Source organism: Camelus bactrianus, chromosome 2, assembly GCF_048773025.1.
Source record: "Camelus bactrianus isolate YW-2024 breed Bactrian camel chromosome 2, ASM4877302v1, whole genome shotgun sequence".
NCBI classification, from domain to species: Eukaryota; Metazoa; Chordata; class Mammalia; order Artiodactyla; family Camelidae; genus Camelus; species Camelus bactrianus.
Window position 1 is genome coordinate 96,871,468 of NC_133540.1, and position 16,800 is coordinate 96,888,267.

The following is a 16,800-nucleotide window of genomic DNA, read 5'->3' on the forward strand; positions in this document are numbered from 1 at the left end:
AATTATTAGTCAATGTACAAAAAGATTTAGATAGTATATGTTATTGGTTCCTTTACAGGTTTTAAAAATACTCTCCTTTACAGGTGATAGTTACCAAGGACCACATATATGGGACATACAATCCGAGGTTGAACTTGAAGTGTGCCAGACACAAGAGAGACCACTAGACATGGTCATGCTGTCTTCAGGAATCTGTAGTCTACTCAGTAAGCTAGCACTCCTGGACACAGACTTAAGCATGTATCCCGGCTGTAACACCAGGCTTCCATAAAAGGTGGTACGCCCAACTGACCACAGCACTGGGTTCACGTAAGTGCTTTTGAGATGAGTCTACAGCAGCCAAGGAAATATCAATTCACAATCATTCCCCAGTCTTAGAATATATATCACTTTAACAAACACTTGATACAGAGAGTAGATTTCATAAAAAGAATTCAACAAACAGAACTAATAATCTGAAGTTATATCCACACAGAATTTTTAAATAAAAATCATTTAAATAAAATATCTTCCATTCAGGATACAGCAATATTGAAAATTAAATACCGAAGTTACTTACTTTTACCATGATAAGCCTCGCCAGGTTTTCACACCTCTGGTTATCATTTTCCATATACTCTACTTCAAACAGGGTATTATAATTTTCTAGTATTTTAGCCATTATCTTGTTGCAAAGGTCTTGTTCTTTCATGCCTTCAAGCCCAGGTGGCACACTAGAAAGAAGGAAAATATTAAGAGAATTACTTTGTAAAAACAAAATGCCAGCACAGCTGACTTGGGCTTATACTTTTGACATTTCCTGAATGATCGATCAGTCTTCTTATGAGGACATATGAGATGTCCCATAAGCTCTATACTGACACAGAGAATGCTGCTGGGACAATTAGAAAATTCCCAAGATCTGAATAGCTTGTGCTGAATAAGAAAAGTACACTTTGTTCCAGGAAGAAGGTATAGGTTAACATGGGTGCATTAATACTTTGTATACCTTAGAAACTGCTACATATATATACACATTTATAAAAATTTAAAAGCAAGAAAGAATAAATGTTATGACAAAAAGAATTAGTGTTTTATCAGGACAGAAATACTCAGCCACACAAATAATAGCAGCACAGTCTTTATTTAAGGATTTCTTAGATGCTGCATGAAAGGTACAAAACTTAAAGGAAAAGATGAAAACCTCTGGGGAAAATGCTGATAATTGTTGAAGCTGAGTGATGTGTACGTGGAAGATTTATTATACTATTCTCTCTTCTTTTGGGTATGTTTAAAATGTTCCGTAATCTTAAAAAGAGGTATAAAAAGCTTTTGAATGCTGAAGACACCATATATAAGGTAGAGAAACAAGCAACAGACTGGAAGAAGAGAAATATCTCTTCAGTAACATGGACAACTGACATAGGATTAGTAATCAGACTATCTAAAGAATTCTTACTAATCAATAAGAAAGTGAGTAATTTTTTAAAAATGGAAAAGGAAGACAAATTGAAAAATTCATAGAAGAAAACACCTGGACAGTTAAGAATCTTATGAAAAGATACTTAACCTCAATGAGTAACAGGAAATGTTTAAATGCTACTTTAAAAAGTAGCACTGAAGTATTAATTAATACTCATCAGTATTAGTTTCCTATGGCTGCTGCAACAAAACTATGGCAAACTGGGTGGCTTGAAACAATTATTCCCTCACAGTTCTGGAAGTCAGAAGAGTAACACTGGTATCACTGGACAGAAATTCAAGCATGAGCAGGGCCATATGCTCTACAGAGACTCAAGGGGGACAATCTGGCTGGCAGCATTCCTTGCTGTGGCTACATCACTTTCAACTACAGTCAAGGCCAACATCTTCAAATTTCTCTCTACTCCATCTTCATGTGGCCTTCTCTCTGCTGCCCATGTCCAAGCTCCCTCCACCCGTTTCTTATGAGGATACATGTGATTGCATTTAGTGCCCACCCAGAGAATCCAGGATAATCCCTTTGTCTGAAGATCTCTATCTTAATTACAACTGCAAATCCTCTTCTTTTCCCCAAATAAGGTAACATTTCCAGTTTCCAAGGACTATCACCTGATATCTTTGGGGTACATTTCTCAGCCTACTACACCATCTTTGGGGTACATACCCTAAGGTGACTCCCAATGACTCACACTCTTGTACTCCCTTCGGGTGTACGCAGAAACTGTGACTTGTGTCTGATCAAGAGAATATGGGAAAGGTTCTGTGATGCCGCTCCCATGACTATGTTACATTGTGTAAGACTCGATCTTAGCAGACTGGAGTGAGGATTCTGCTGCTAGCCTTAAAGAAATAAGCTGCCTCAGTCAGAGAGGGCCTGTGAGAGAGCCACATGGCAGGGGACTGATGTGGACCTGCGGCCTCTAGCTCACAGCCAGTAAGAAGCCAGGGTCCTCATCATGCTGCTGCAATAAGTGAGTCTATCAACAGTTCTAATGAGCTTGAAAGCAGATTCTCTCCCAAACTAGAGCCTCTTTATGAAAGCTCAGCTGATAATCTGATTTCAGCTTTGTGAAACTAAAAGCAGGGGACCCAGCTAAGTTGTGCCTGGACATCTAAGCTACGGAAAGTGTGAGACAGCAAATTTTTATTGTTTTAAGCAACTAAATTTGTGGTGATCTGTTACACAACAATCAAAAACTAATACTGAGTTTGGTACTTGGAAGTGGGTTGCTGCTGTAACAGGTATCTAAAATGGGGGAGTGGCTTTGGAACTGGATGGTGAGAGGAGACTGGAAGAATCTGGGTAGCATGACAGAGAAAGCCTAAAATGCCTTCAGCAGATTATTAGGAGAAATCTGGACTTTTAAGGACACTGCTGGTGAGAGTTTAGAATTGTCAGCCAGACTTTAGTAAGAAAGCGATAGGGTCAAAGGAGAGTATGTTACATCTTACAGAAGTAAAATAACAGGCAATGAGGGAAGCTGTAAGGCATGCTGGACAAACTCAGGCTGAGCCCCAGAGCGTGAATTTCAAAACCCTTTCATGTTCCCTGTACTGATGACTGGGGGAAAGATGAATTATGGCCTCCTAGGTCTTCATGTGAAAATAAACAATAGGTCTCAGTAAATAATGATTTTAAATAGAATAAAGAATGCAGGAACAAATGACTGTCATCAGGCAGTAGAAGTAACCACAGCAAAGACAATAAATCAGTCATAAGACTCCCAGTTGGGTTTCAAAGGTAAAAATCAGCCTGAAGCACATTCCTGAGCTGTTCTGCAGGATCCAAATCCCCTTAAGCAATCAGCCACCAGATTAACTGGAGTCTAAGGAATGATGATGCTGACCCTTGCTGGCTCTCATGACTTCACTCAACTAGGTGCCTGGATTTTATCAACCTAGAGTGACCTCTGCCTTATTTTAATGCTAAAATCTCTACTCCAAGGGTGCATTCTGCCACCATTTTTGAACAAGCAACTTATGTTTGAGTATGTTGACGACTGTGTAAGCGCATCTACAACTCCACCTCTCCATGGAGGATCACACTCACCCTTTTATGAACATGCATGCACCCCATAGCTTAAAACTTCCCTGATCTTGCTGCTCAGGGAGACAGTGTTTTGAGAGCTATCTCCCCGTCTCCTTACTTGTCACAAGTAATAAATGTTTCTGCTTTAATCAAAAGTACTTGGTCTGTTCATTCGCTAAGCACCTCAAGTGATGGACCCATTGCCTCCAGTAACAGAAGAAAACAAGAAACACGTTATTGAAAACCGGAGGAAGGGAGATCCTTGCTTTGTTGGCAAGTTTAGTGAAATTGTATCATGCAGTTACGTGGGAAACAGCATTTGTAAGCAACAAGTTGTATAAACAGTCTAAGAAATTTCCAAGCAATGTTTTGAAAGCACCACCTGGTTTCTCCTTGCCACTTATAGTAACATAGAACTTGATTTTAAAGTTGACTCTACAGATGGCAAAGGACACTGAAACTAACAGATTCACCACCGGGAAAGCCACCTTGACAGAAAAGGTTGAGACTGTGACCATATAACCTTATGCTAAAGCCTCAGTAAGTTCAAAAGTCCAGATTATTGTTAGAAAAATTTCAGATGATTAAGGGTATATCTCACAGACCCTTTCAATCAAACCAGAGGGCCTCTAGGAATTTAAAGGCATTGCCCCTCAGTCATCTTAGCATGCACTTGAAATACAGAAAGGATCATTTTGGAAAGATCTGTGAATATGTCTTTTTTCTAATGGAGTGAATCCCAGTGAAATCCACCGTAAACTTCTGTTTTTGAGAAATTTATTTCAGCAGAAACACTGCCAAGTTGGAATGAAAGGGACAGATAGGGTACAAAATGAAAGGAGGCTGCTAGATTTCCAAAATTCTATTGGCAGGAGTCAGGCTGATAAAATTACTAAGCTGCAAACATTTTATCAACCTAGAGTGACCTCTGCCTTATTTTAATGCAAACATGTGCTGACTTTCATCAAAAATGAAGGATGACTCAGAGGGCAGAGCCAAGAACCAGGAGGGTGAAGTTGAAAACCATGGAGCAGTATTCCCAGATCTTGAAACCTAGTCAATAGATTCCCAGAATTTGCTGGGCTGGATATCAGAAATATCATAAGCCAGTGAATTTTTAAAACAATCTTTCATTTCCTCCTGTTTGAACTAGAACATCTAGAGCTGTTATCCTATGCTTGTTCCATCATTATATGTTAGGTGTGTTGGGGCAAATAACTTCTCTCTTTAGTTTCATCCTTTGAGGATACCTTTTTCAACCAGAAAGTCACAACCAGTTTTGAGATGTGTTTATTGCAAGTTATCAGTAGGAAGAAGAAAGAATCAGTGAACATGAAGCTAGTACAATGGAAATTACTGAGTCTGAGGAACAGGAAGAAAAAATATCAAAGAAAAGTAAATAGAGCCTAATGGACTTATGAAACACCAGCAAGTGAAGCAACATACGTATTGTGGAAGTTTTAGGAAAAAACAGAGAGGCGCAGACAGCATATTTGAAGAAATCATGGCTGAAAACTTCAAGATGTAAGATTTGAGTATAAATATTCAAGAAGCTCAAAGGGCTCAAAGACCCACCCTGAGACATACTACCAACTTTCAAAAGACAAAGAGAGAATCTCGAGAGCAGCAAGAGAGAAGTGAATCATATACAAAGAATCCTCAATCAGATTATCAACAGATTTCTTACCAAAAACTTTGGGGCAGAGACTGATATATTCAAAATCCTAAAATAAAGAAACTGTCAACCAATAATCATACATGTGGCAAAAGTGTTCTTCAAAAGTGAAGGAGAAATTAAGATATTCCCAGATAAGCAAAAGCTGAGGGAGTTAGTGACCAACAGATCTACCCTGTAATAAATGCTCAAGGGGGTCCTGCACAGTGAAATGAAAGGACACTAGACAGTAAACTGAAGCTGTATGGAGAAATCAATATTTCAAAAAAGGTAAATACATGGGCAATTATAAAAGCTTGTGTTACTGTAACAATGGTCAGTAACTGCACTGTTTTCTACATAATTTAAGAGACTACTATACTTAAAGTTCAAAAAACTTATTACTGTAAAAGCTAGTAATACTGTAACTTTGGCTTGTCACTCCAAATCTAAGAGACTAGTGATTTAAAAGAATTATTAGTTAACCTGATATCATAACCAGACAAGAACACTAAAAGATAAGAAAATCACAGGCCAATATTCCTAATGAACAAAGACACAAAATCCTCAACAAAATATTAGCGAGCTGAATTCAATAATACATTAAAAGGACCACACACTATGATCAAGTGGGACTTATTCCAAGGATGCAAAGATGGTTCAACACTTGCAAATCAATATGATAATCACATTAACAAAGTGAAAAGACAAGAATTATATGATCATTTCAATAGCTACAGAAAAAGCATCTAAGTTCAACATTCATTTATGATTAAAAACTTGCAACAAAGTAGGTGTAGAGGGAATGTACCTCAATATAAGAAAGACTATGGGTGATAAGCTCACAGCTAACAACATATTCAATGGTGCAAAGCTGAAAGATTTTCCTCTAATATCAGAAACAAAACAAGGATGTCTACTTTCACCATGTTTATTCAGCACAGTATTGGAACCCATAGCCAGAGCAATTAGGCAAGAAAAAGGATTAAAATACATTCAGAGTGGAGAGGAAAAAATTAAAATGTCACTCTTTGCAGATGACATAATATTATATATATATAAAACCCCAAGGGCTTCACCAAAACATTATTAGAACTAATCTGTGAATTCAGTAAAGTTGCAGGATAAACAAAAAATACACAAAAATCAGTTGTGTTTCTATACACTAATAACAAACTATCAGAAAGAGAAATAAAGAAAACAATCCCACTTACAATTATATCAAAAAGAATAAAAGACCTAGGAATAAATTTAAACAGGAAGTAAAAGACCTATATGCTGAAATCTGTAAGACACTGATGAAAGAAACTGAAGAAAATACAAATAAATGGAAAGATATCCTGTGCTTGTGGACAGGAAGAATTAATATTGTTACAATATCCATAATACCCAAAGCAATTTATAGGCTCAATAAAATCTCTATCAAAATTCCAAAGACATATTTCACAGAAATAGAAAAAAAAATCCTAAAATGTGTATGAAACCACAAAAGACAATGAAATAGCCAAAGCAATCTTGAGAAAGAACAAAGCTGGAGGCGTCACACTTTCTGATCTCAAACTATATTACAAAGCCACAGTAATCAAAACAATATATTATTGGCATAAAAACAGGCAAACAGATCAATGGAACAGAATTGAGAACACAGAAATAAAACCATGCATGTATGGTCAATTTATAACATGGGAGCTAAGAATATACAGTGGAGAAAGAACAGTATCTTCAATAAATGGTGTTGGGAAAAACTGGACAGCCACAAGCAAAAGAATAAAATCAGACCACTATCCCACAGGGAATTAAAGACTTGAGTGTAAGATCTGAAACCATAAAACTCATAGAAAAAGACATAGAAGGCAAGCTTTTTGACATACATCTTGGTGGTTTTCCTTTTTTAATGAGACTATAGTTGATCATTATGTTGTACGCTTGAAACTAATATAATGTTATATGTCAAGTACATTTCAATGATAAAAAGAGAAGTATGTTAAAATATAAAAAAAGGAATTACTAGTTTATGTCTTGGGGCACACAATGTATTAAAGATATAATTTTTGACATCAACAACCAAAAGGGGTGGGAATGGAGCTGTAAAGGTGCAGTTTTTGTATGTTACTGATCCTAAAAAACTGACATTTATTAAAGCTGATATTTATACAAATTAGAATATTAAAACTCCAGGATAGTAAATATAATTCTCATGGTAATCAAAAAGAAAACAACCATAGAATGTATACAAAAGGAATGAGAAAGGAACTAAACCTTTCAGTACAAAAAATGAACACAAAAGAAAATACTAATTAGGAAATAAGCTACAAAAAAGCTGTTAAGGCTTTCAACTATAAGTACTAGCAAAGTAATATACAACAACAATCATGATAAATAATTAACACTGCTCTATGTTATATATGAAAATTTTTAACACAATAAATCCTAAGAGTTCTTATCACAAGGAAAAAGTTCTTTTTCTTTTCTTTTGTATCCATATGAGATGATGGATTAACACTAAACTTATTGCAGTAATCACTTCCTTATATAAATAAGTCAAATCATTATGATGTAGACCTTAGACTTATACAGTGTTGTGTGTCAATTATACCTCAGTAAAACTGAAAGGAAAAAAAGCTGTAAGGCATATAGAAAACAGATACTATACTACAGTAACAGAATTGCTTTAAATGTAAATGGACTGAACTCTTTAACAAAAGACAGAGACCTGCAGAATGGATAAAGATACATGATCCAACTATATGCTGTCTACAAGAAACTTGAGATCCAAAGACACAAACAGGTTAGAAGTAAAAGGATGGAAAAAGATATTCCATGCACATAGTAAGCAAAAGAGTGCAAAGGTGGTTATTCTAATATCAGACATAATAGACTTTAAGTCAAAAAGGTTACAAGAGATAAGGAAGGTCATTATATATTCATAAAAATTTCAATACAACAAGATAACTATTACAAACATTATGCATCTAATGACAGAGCAACAAAATACATAAAGGAAAAATGGACAGAATTGAAGGGAGAAACAGACTGCTCTAAAAAGTAATTGGAGAGATTTCAATGCCCCACGCAGAACAACAGATAGAACAACCAGACAGAAGATAAATGAGGAAACAGAGGACTCAGAGAACAACAAATCAACTAGACCCATCAATATACCCAGAATGTTCTACCCAGTAACAACAGAATGTACACTCTTCCCAAGTGTACATGTGACATTTTCCAGGACAAACCATGTGTTAATGCCACAAATTAGGTCACAATACATTTAAAAAGACAGACAGTGGAAATTGATGGGAATACAATCATTGTCGGAGATTTTAATACCACATTAACATCACTAGACAGATCTTCCAGACACAAAATAAATGAGGCAACAGAGAAATTAAATGATACAATAGAAAAATTGGAGTTGGTGGATATTTTCAGAGCACTACACCCCCCCAAAATAGGACATACATTCTTTTCAAGTGCACATGGAACATTTTCTAGGATTGATCATGTACTTGGGCACAAAAGAAGCCTCAACAATTTTAAGGAGATAGAAATTATCTCAAGCATCTTTAGTGACCACAATGCCATGAAAATGGAAATCAACCACAGAGAAACAAAGGAGAAAAAAAGGAAACAATGGAGATTAAACAACATGCTATTAAAAAACCAATAGGTCAAGGATGAAATCAAAGTTGAAATTAAGAAATACCTTGAGACAAATGAAAATGAAAACACAACCACACAAAATTTATGGGACACAGCAAAGGCAGTGCTAAGAGGGAAGTTTATAGCGATAAAGGCCTTCCTCAAAAAAGAACAATCTCAAATAAACAATCTAACCCACCAGCTAAAAGAATTAGAAAAAGAAGAGCAAAAAAACCCAAAGTCAGCAGAAGGAAGAAAATAATAAAGACCAGGGAGGAAATAAATAAAATAGATTAAAAAGACCATAGAAAGAAATCAATCAAACCAAAAGCTGGTTTTTTGAAAGAGTAAATAAAATCGACAAACCTCTGGCCAAACTCACAGAGAAGAAAAAAGAGTGAGCCAAATAAGCAAAATAAGAAAGGATAATGGAGAAATTACAACAAATAATATAGAAATACAGAGTATCATACAAGACTATTATGAAAAACTATATGGAACCAAAATGGATAACCTAGAGGAGACGGACAAGTTTCTGGAAACATACAGTCCACCAAGACTGAATCAAGAAGAAACTGACCACTTGAACAAACTGATCACTAGAAATGGAATCAAATTAGCAATAAAAAACCTCCCTACAAATAAAAGTCCAGGACCGGACAGCTTCACTGGGGAATTCTACCAAACATACAAAAAAGAACTCATACCAGTCCTTCTCAAACTTTTCCAGAAGATTAAAAAGGACGGAATACTCCCAAACTTACTCTATGAAGCCACCATCACCCTGATACCAAAACCAGGCAAAGACACTACCAAAAAAGAGAATTACAGACCAATATCACTGATGAACATAGACACCAAAATCCTCACCAAAATATTAGCAAATAGAATCCAACAGCACATAAAGATTATACATCATAATCAAGTGGGGTTCATCCCAGGGACACAAGGGTGGTTCAACATATGCAAATCAATTAATGTAATACATCACATCAACAAGAGAAAGGACAAAAATAACATCATCATCTCAATAGATGCAGAAAAAGCATTTGATAAAATTCAACACCCATTTATGATAAAAACTCTCACCAAAGTGGGTATAGAGAGATCATATCTCAACATAATAAAAGCTATATATTACAAACCTACAGCCAGCATAGTACTCAACGGTGAAAAACTCAAAAGCTTCCCACTAAAATCTGGGACAAGACAAGGCTGCCCACTATCATCACAACTATCCAATGTAGTCTTGGAAGTCCTAGCCATAGCAATTAGGCAAGAGAGAGAAATAAAAGGGATCCAAATTGGAAAAGAAGAGATAAAAGTGTCACTATATGCAGATGACATGATACTATATATAGAAAACCCTAAAAGCTCCACACAAAAACTACCAGAAATAATTGAAGAATTCAGCAAGGTAGTAGGTTACAAGATTAACGTTCAAAAATCAGTTGCATTTCTTTACACTAACGATAAATCAACAGAAAAAGAAAGTAAAGAAACAATCCCCTTTAAAATAGCACCCAAAGTAATGAAATACCTAGGAGTAAATCTAACCAAGGAAGTGAAAGACATTTACATGGAGAACTACAAAACACTGATTAAGGAAATTAAAGAAGACTTTAAAAAATGGAAAGATAACCCCTGCTCCTGGATTGAAAGAATCACTACTGTTAAAATGGTCACATTGCCCAAGGCAATCAACAGATTTAATGCAATCCCTATCAAATTACCCAGGACATATTTCACAGAACTAGAACAAATCATAATAAAATTTATATGGAACCACAAAAGACCTAAGAGTGCCAAAACATTACTGAAGAAAAAGAAAGAGGCTGGAGGAATAACTCTCCCAGACTTCAAACAATACTACAGAGCTACAGTAATAAAAACAGCATGGTACTGTACAAAAACAGACATATGGACCAATGGAACAGAATAGAGAGCCCAGAAATGAACCCACAAACTTTTGGTCAACTAATCTTCGACAAAGGAGGCAAGAACATACAATGGAATAAAGACAGGCTCTTCAGCAAATGGTGTTGGGAAAACTGGACAGCAGCATGTAAACCAATGAAGCTAGAACACGCCCATACACCATACACAAAAATAAACTCAAAATGGATCAAAGACTTAAACATAAGACAAGATACGATAAACCTCCTAGAAGAAGATATAGGCAAAACATTCTCTGACATACATCTCAAAAATGTTCTCCTAGGGTAGTCTATCCAAGCAATAGAAATAAAAGCAAGAATAAACAAATGCGATCTAATTAAACTTACAAGCTTCTGCATAGCAAAGGAAACCATAAGCAAAACAAAACGACAACCTACGGAATGGGAGAACATTTTTGCAAATGAAACCGACAAAGGCCTGATCTCCAGAATATATAAGCAGTTCATACGACTTAATAAGAAAAAACCAAACAACCCAATCAAAAAATGTGCACAGACCTGAACAAGCAATTCTCCAAGGAAGAAATACAAATGATCAATAGGTACATGAAAAATGCTCAATATCAGTAATTATCAGAGAAATGCAAATCAAAACTACGATGAGGTATCACCTCACAGCAGTCAGAATGGCCAGCATTCAAAAGTCCACAAATGACAAATGCTGGAGAGGCTGTGGAGAAAAGGGAACCCTCCTACACTGCTGCTGGGAATGCAGTTTGGTGCAGCCACTGTGGAAAACAGGATGGAGATTCCTCAAAAGACTAGGAATAAACTTACCATATGACCCAGTCATCCTGCTCCTGGGCATATATCCAGAAGGAACCCTACTTCAAAATGACACCTGCACCCCAATGTTCATAGCAGCACTATTTACAATAACCAAGACATGGAGACAGCCTAAATGTCCATCACCAGATGGCTGGAAAAAGAAGCTGTGGTATATTCATACAATGGAACACTACTCAGCCATAAAAACCGACAACGTAACGCCATTTGCAGCAACATGGATGTCCCTGGAGAATGTCATTCTAAGTGAAGTAAGCCAGAAAGAGAAAGAAAAATACCGTATGAGTTCACTCATATGTGGAATGCAAAAGAAAAAAAAAGAAAAAGAAAACCATAAATACAAAACAGAAAGAGACTCACAGACATAGAATACAAACTTGTGGTTGCCAAGTGGGTGGGGGTTGGGAAGGGACAGACTGGGATTTCAAAACGTAGAATAGATAAACAAGATTATAGTGTATAGCACAGGGAAATATATACAAGATCTTGTGGTATTTCACAGCAGAAAAAAATGTGACAATGAATATATGTATGTTTATGTATAATTGAAAAATTGTGCTCTACACTGGAATTTGACACAACATTGTAAAATGACTACAACTCAATAAGAAATGTTAAAAAATAAAATAAAATAAAAAGACAGATAGCATACAATGTATCTTTTCTTACCATAATAGGATGAGGTTAGAAATCCATAACAAAGAAAATTGGAAAGTTCACAAATCTGTGGACTTAAATGACACATAAACAATCAATGGTTCAAAGAAAAAAAATCTCAAGGATAATTAGGAAATACTGAGAGATGAATGAAAACAAAACCACAACAAACCAAAACTTACAGGATGCAGCAAAGTAGAGCTAAGGAGGAAGTTAACACCTATGAACACATAAATTTTTTGAAAAGAATACAAATCTAAAACCTAACTCTACAACTTAAGGAACTAGAAAAGGAATTTTTAAAAAGTCCAAAGCTAGCAGAAGGAAGGAAATAATCAAGGTTAGAGCAGAGATAAATAACAACAGAAAAATAGAGGCAACTAATGAAACCAAAAACTGGTTCTTTGAAATTGACAAATATTTAGCTAGATGGATTAAGAAAAAAGAGACAAGGCTCAAATTGTTAAAATCAGAAATGAAAGTGAAGCTATTACTATCAATTCTACAGAAATAAAAAGGATCATAAGAGAGTACTATAAATATTTACACATCAAATTGGAAAACCTAGATTGAATGGACAAAATTCTAGAAACACAAAACCTACCAACACTAAATTATGAAGAAATAGAAAATATGAATATCTCTGTAACTAGTAAGAAGGTTGAATCAGTAATCAAAAAATCTACAAAGAAAAGCCCTGTACCTGATGGCTTCACTGGTAAATTCCACTAAACATTTAAAGAAGAACCAATGCTAATTTTTTCTCAAAATTTTCTAAAAAACTCAAGAGGAAAGAATACTGCCTAACTCATTCTATGTGACCCAATTTCATTGATTCCAAGGCCAGACAGACACTACAATAAAACTGCAGACCAAAATCCCTTATAAACACTGATGATAAATTCTCAACAAAATACTAGCATATTAAAATAATTATATACCATGATCAGGTAGTATTTATTCCTGTAATATATAGATGCTGCAACATACAATAATCAGTATAATATGCCACATGAACAGAATGAAGGAAAAAAGATGCATGACCATCTCATTTGATGCAGAAAAAAAGCATCTGACAAAATTCAACACACTTTCATGATAAACTCAACAAACTAGAGAGAGAAGGTAACTACCTCAACACAATAAAAGTCACATATGAAAACTCCACAGCAAATATCATACTCAATGGTGAAAAACTGAAGATTTTTCTCTAAAATCAGTTACAAGGCAAGGGGATACCCGTTTTCATCACTTTCATTCAACACAGTACTGGAAGTTCTAGCCAGAGCAATTACACAAGAAGAAATAAAAAGCATCCCAACCGGAAAGGAAGAAGTAAAAGTATCTCTTGTTTGCAGAAAACATGATCTTAACTAAAAATAGAACTACCATATGATCCAGCAATTTAACTCCTGGGTATATAAATGAAATGAAAACACTAATTCAAAAAGATATATGCATCCCAATGTTGACAGCAGCACTATTTACAAAACCCTAGACATGGAAGCAATCCAAGTGCCCATCAACAGACAACTGGATTAAGAAGACATGGTGTGTATACATACACAATTGAATATTACTCGCCATAAAGAGATTAAAGTACTGCCACTTGCAGCAGTGTGGATGGACCTGGAGAATATTATGCTTAGTGAAATAAGTCAGACAGAGAGAGACAAATACTGTATTCCACTTATATTTGGAATCTAAAGAAATAATACAAATGAATGTATATGCAAAACAGAAACAAACTCACAAATACAGAAAACAAATTTGTGGTTATCAAAGGGGGAGAGACAAATTAGGAGTACGAGATTAACAGATACAAACTACTATATATAAAAATAGACAAGCAATAAGAATATACTGTATAGCATAGGGAATTATACTCATTATCTTGTAATAACTTATAATGGAGTATAACTTTCAAAAATACTGAAATCATTATGCTGTACATCTGAAACTAACACAGTAATGTAAATCAACTACACTTCAATAAAAAATATACATAAGAAAATTAAAGAAAACACAAAAAAACATGTTAGAAATAATAACTGAGTTCAGCAAAGTAGCAGATACAAAGTAAACACACAAAATTCAATTGTATTTCTAAACACAACAAACAATCTGAAAAGGAAATTACAAAAACAACTCCATTTACAATAGCATCATAAAGAACAAAACACTTAAGAATGAATTTACCAAGGAGGTGAAAGACTTATACAATGAAAACTACAAAACACTGGAGAGAGAAATTAAAGAAGACATAAGTAAATGAAAGCATATCAAATGTTCATGGATTGGAAGACTTAATATTGTTGAAATGTGAATAATACCCAAAACAGTCTACAGATTTGATGCAATTCCTGTAAAAATTTCAATGGCATTTTCCACAGAAATAGAAAAACCCATCTTAAAATTCATATGGAATCTTAAGGGACCCCTAATAGCTAAAACAAACTCAAAAAAAAAAAAAAAGAAAGAAAGAAAAAAAGAAATACAGAAGACACATTTCCTGATGCTGAAACTTACTACAAAGCTACAGTAATCAAAACAGTATGCTACAGACATAAAGACAGACATATAGACCAACAGAATAGAACAGAAAGCTAAAAATGAACCCTATCATACATGGTCAAATGATTTTTGGCAAGGACACTAACACCAATGGGAAATGGACAGTGTTTTCAACAAATGGTACTGAGAAAACTGGATATTCACATGCAAGAGAATGAAGTTGGCCCTGGCCTAGCACCATATACAAAAATTAACTCAAAATGGATCAAGGATCTAAAGTGATAAAAATTTTGGAAGAAAACAAAGGACAAATCTTCATGACATTGGATTTGGCAATGATTTCTTGGATATGACACCAAAGACACAGACAAAAGAAAACAGACAAATTGGACTCAATAAAAATTAAAATTTTTTGTGCATCAAAAGCCACTATCAACAGAGTAAAAAGACAACCCACAGTAGTAGAAAATATTTGTAAATCATGTATATAACAAGGGTCTGATATCCAGAATACATAGAGAACTCCTACAACGCAACAATAACAACAACAACAAAAAAACACCTGATTCAAAAGTGAGCAAAGGATTTAAATAGACATTTCTCCAAATAAGATATATTAATGGCCAATAACCACATGAAAGATGCTCAACATCATTAATCATTAGGGAAACGGAAATCAAAACTGCAACAAGATACCCTCTCACACTAATTAGGATGGCTACTATATAAAAAAAAACACACACACACAACAATAATAAGTGTAGGTGATGATGCAGAGAAATTGAAACTGTTGTACGTTGTTGGTTAGAATGTAAACTGGTACAGCCCCTATGTGAAACAATATGGCAGTGCCTCAAAAAACTAAAAATAAAATTACCATATGATCCACCAATTCCACTTCTGAGTATGTACCCAAAAGAATTAAAAGCAGGGTCTAGAAGAGATATTTGTATACCAATATTTATAGCAGCATTATTCACAATTGTTAAAAAGTGGAAACAACACAAATGCCCATGGACAGATGAATGGATAAGCAAAATGTGGTCCAGTTGACCCTTGAACAATGAAAGGGGTAGGGGTGCAGATCCCTGTATACTTAAAAATCTTCATGTAACTTTATAGTCAGCCCTCTATATCCATGGTTCCACATTCGTGGATTCAACCAGCCTCATGTGGTGTAATACTACAGCATTTGTTGAAAAATTTCATATAAGTGGACCTGCACAGTTCAAATAGATGTTGTTCAAGGATCAACTATATATATATTTATATAATATATATATAATACACACATATATACATATATGCATATATACATATACACACAATGTAATATTATTCAGCCTTAAAACCAATTTAAATTCTACTATAATGCTATAACATAGGTGAACTTTTAGGACATTAAGTAAAATAAGCCAGGCATAAAAAGACAAATATTGCATGATTCCACTTACATAAAGTACTTAATAAAATAGTCAAAATCATAAGGACAGAAAGGATAATGATGGTGACGGGGGGAGAGTGGGAGTCAATGTTTAAGGGATATAGTTGCAGTTTTACAAGATAAAGAGAGTAATGGGGATGGATGTTGCTGAAGTTTTCACAACAACGTGAATGTGTTTAAAACCTTTGAATTGTACACTTAAAATCATTAAGACTGAAGATTACATGTTATGCATATTTTAGCATAATAAAATACAGTAAAAAAAATAAGGAATGCATCTTCCTCTATACACAGGACACTGACATCTGGTTATTATGATTCTTCAGTTATGACTGCCTGATGGAAGGCAGATAAAGTGATGAAGCAAGATACATTTGCAATAGTCATATTCACATTAACTACATGTTAAAGCTATATATTATATGCATCGCAGCACTCAATAAAAATAAGATCTATTAAAAGTTAGGTGAAAAATGCTTTGCAAAGCTGTGGGGTCAGAGAATGATCAGTGGTTACCAATGGCTTCGGTAAAGGGAAGGGTTGACTAAAGGGAACATGAGCAAACTGTGTGGAATGACAGAAATGGCCCACATCTTAATTGCCGTGGTGGTGACATAACTGTATGACTTTACGGAAACTTAGAACACTATACTAA

General features: G+C 35.0%; 1 protein-coding gene across 7 annotated transcripts in view; it reads right to left on the reverse strand.

The window, feature by feature from the left end:
- The window catches only part of FAM13A (family with sequence similarity 13 member A), a 286,461-nt gene that overhangs the window by 165,190 nt on the left and 104,471 nt on the right, over positions 1 to 16,800 (reverse strand). For all 7 annotated transcript variants that reach the window (XM_074347120.1, XM_074347142.1, XM_074347114.1 and 4 more), the window contains one exon: positions 560 to 713. In XM_074347120.1, coding sequence (XP_074203221.1) covers positions 560 to 713 — 154 coding nt within the window. The remainder of the gene's footprint in view (positions 1 to 559; positions 714 to 16,800) is intronic.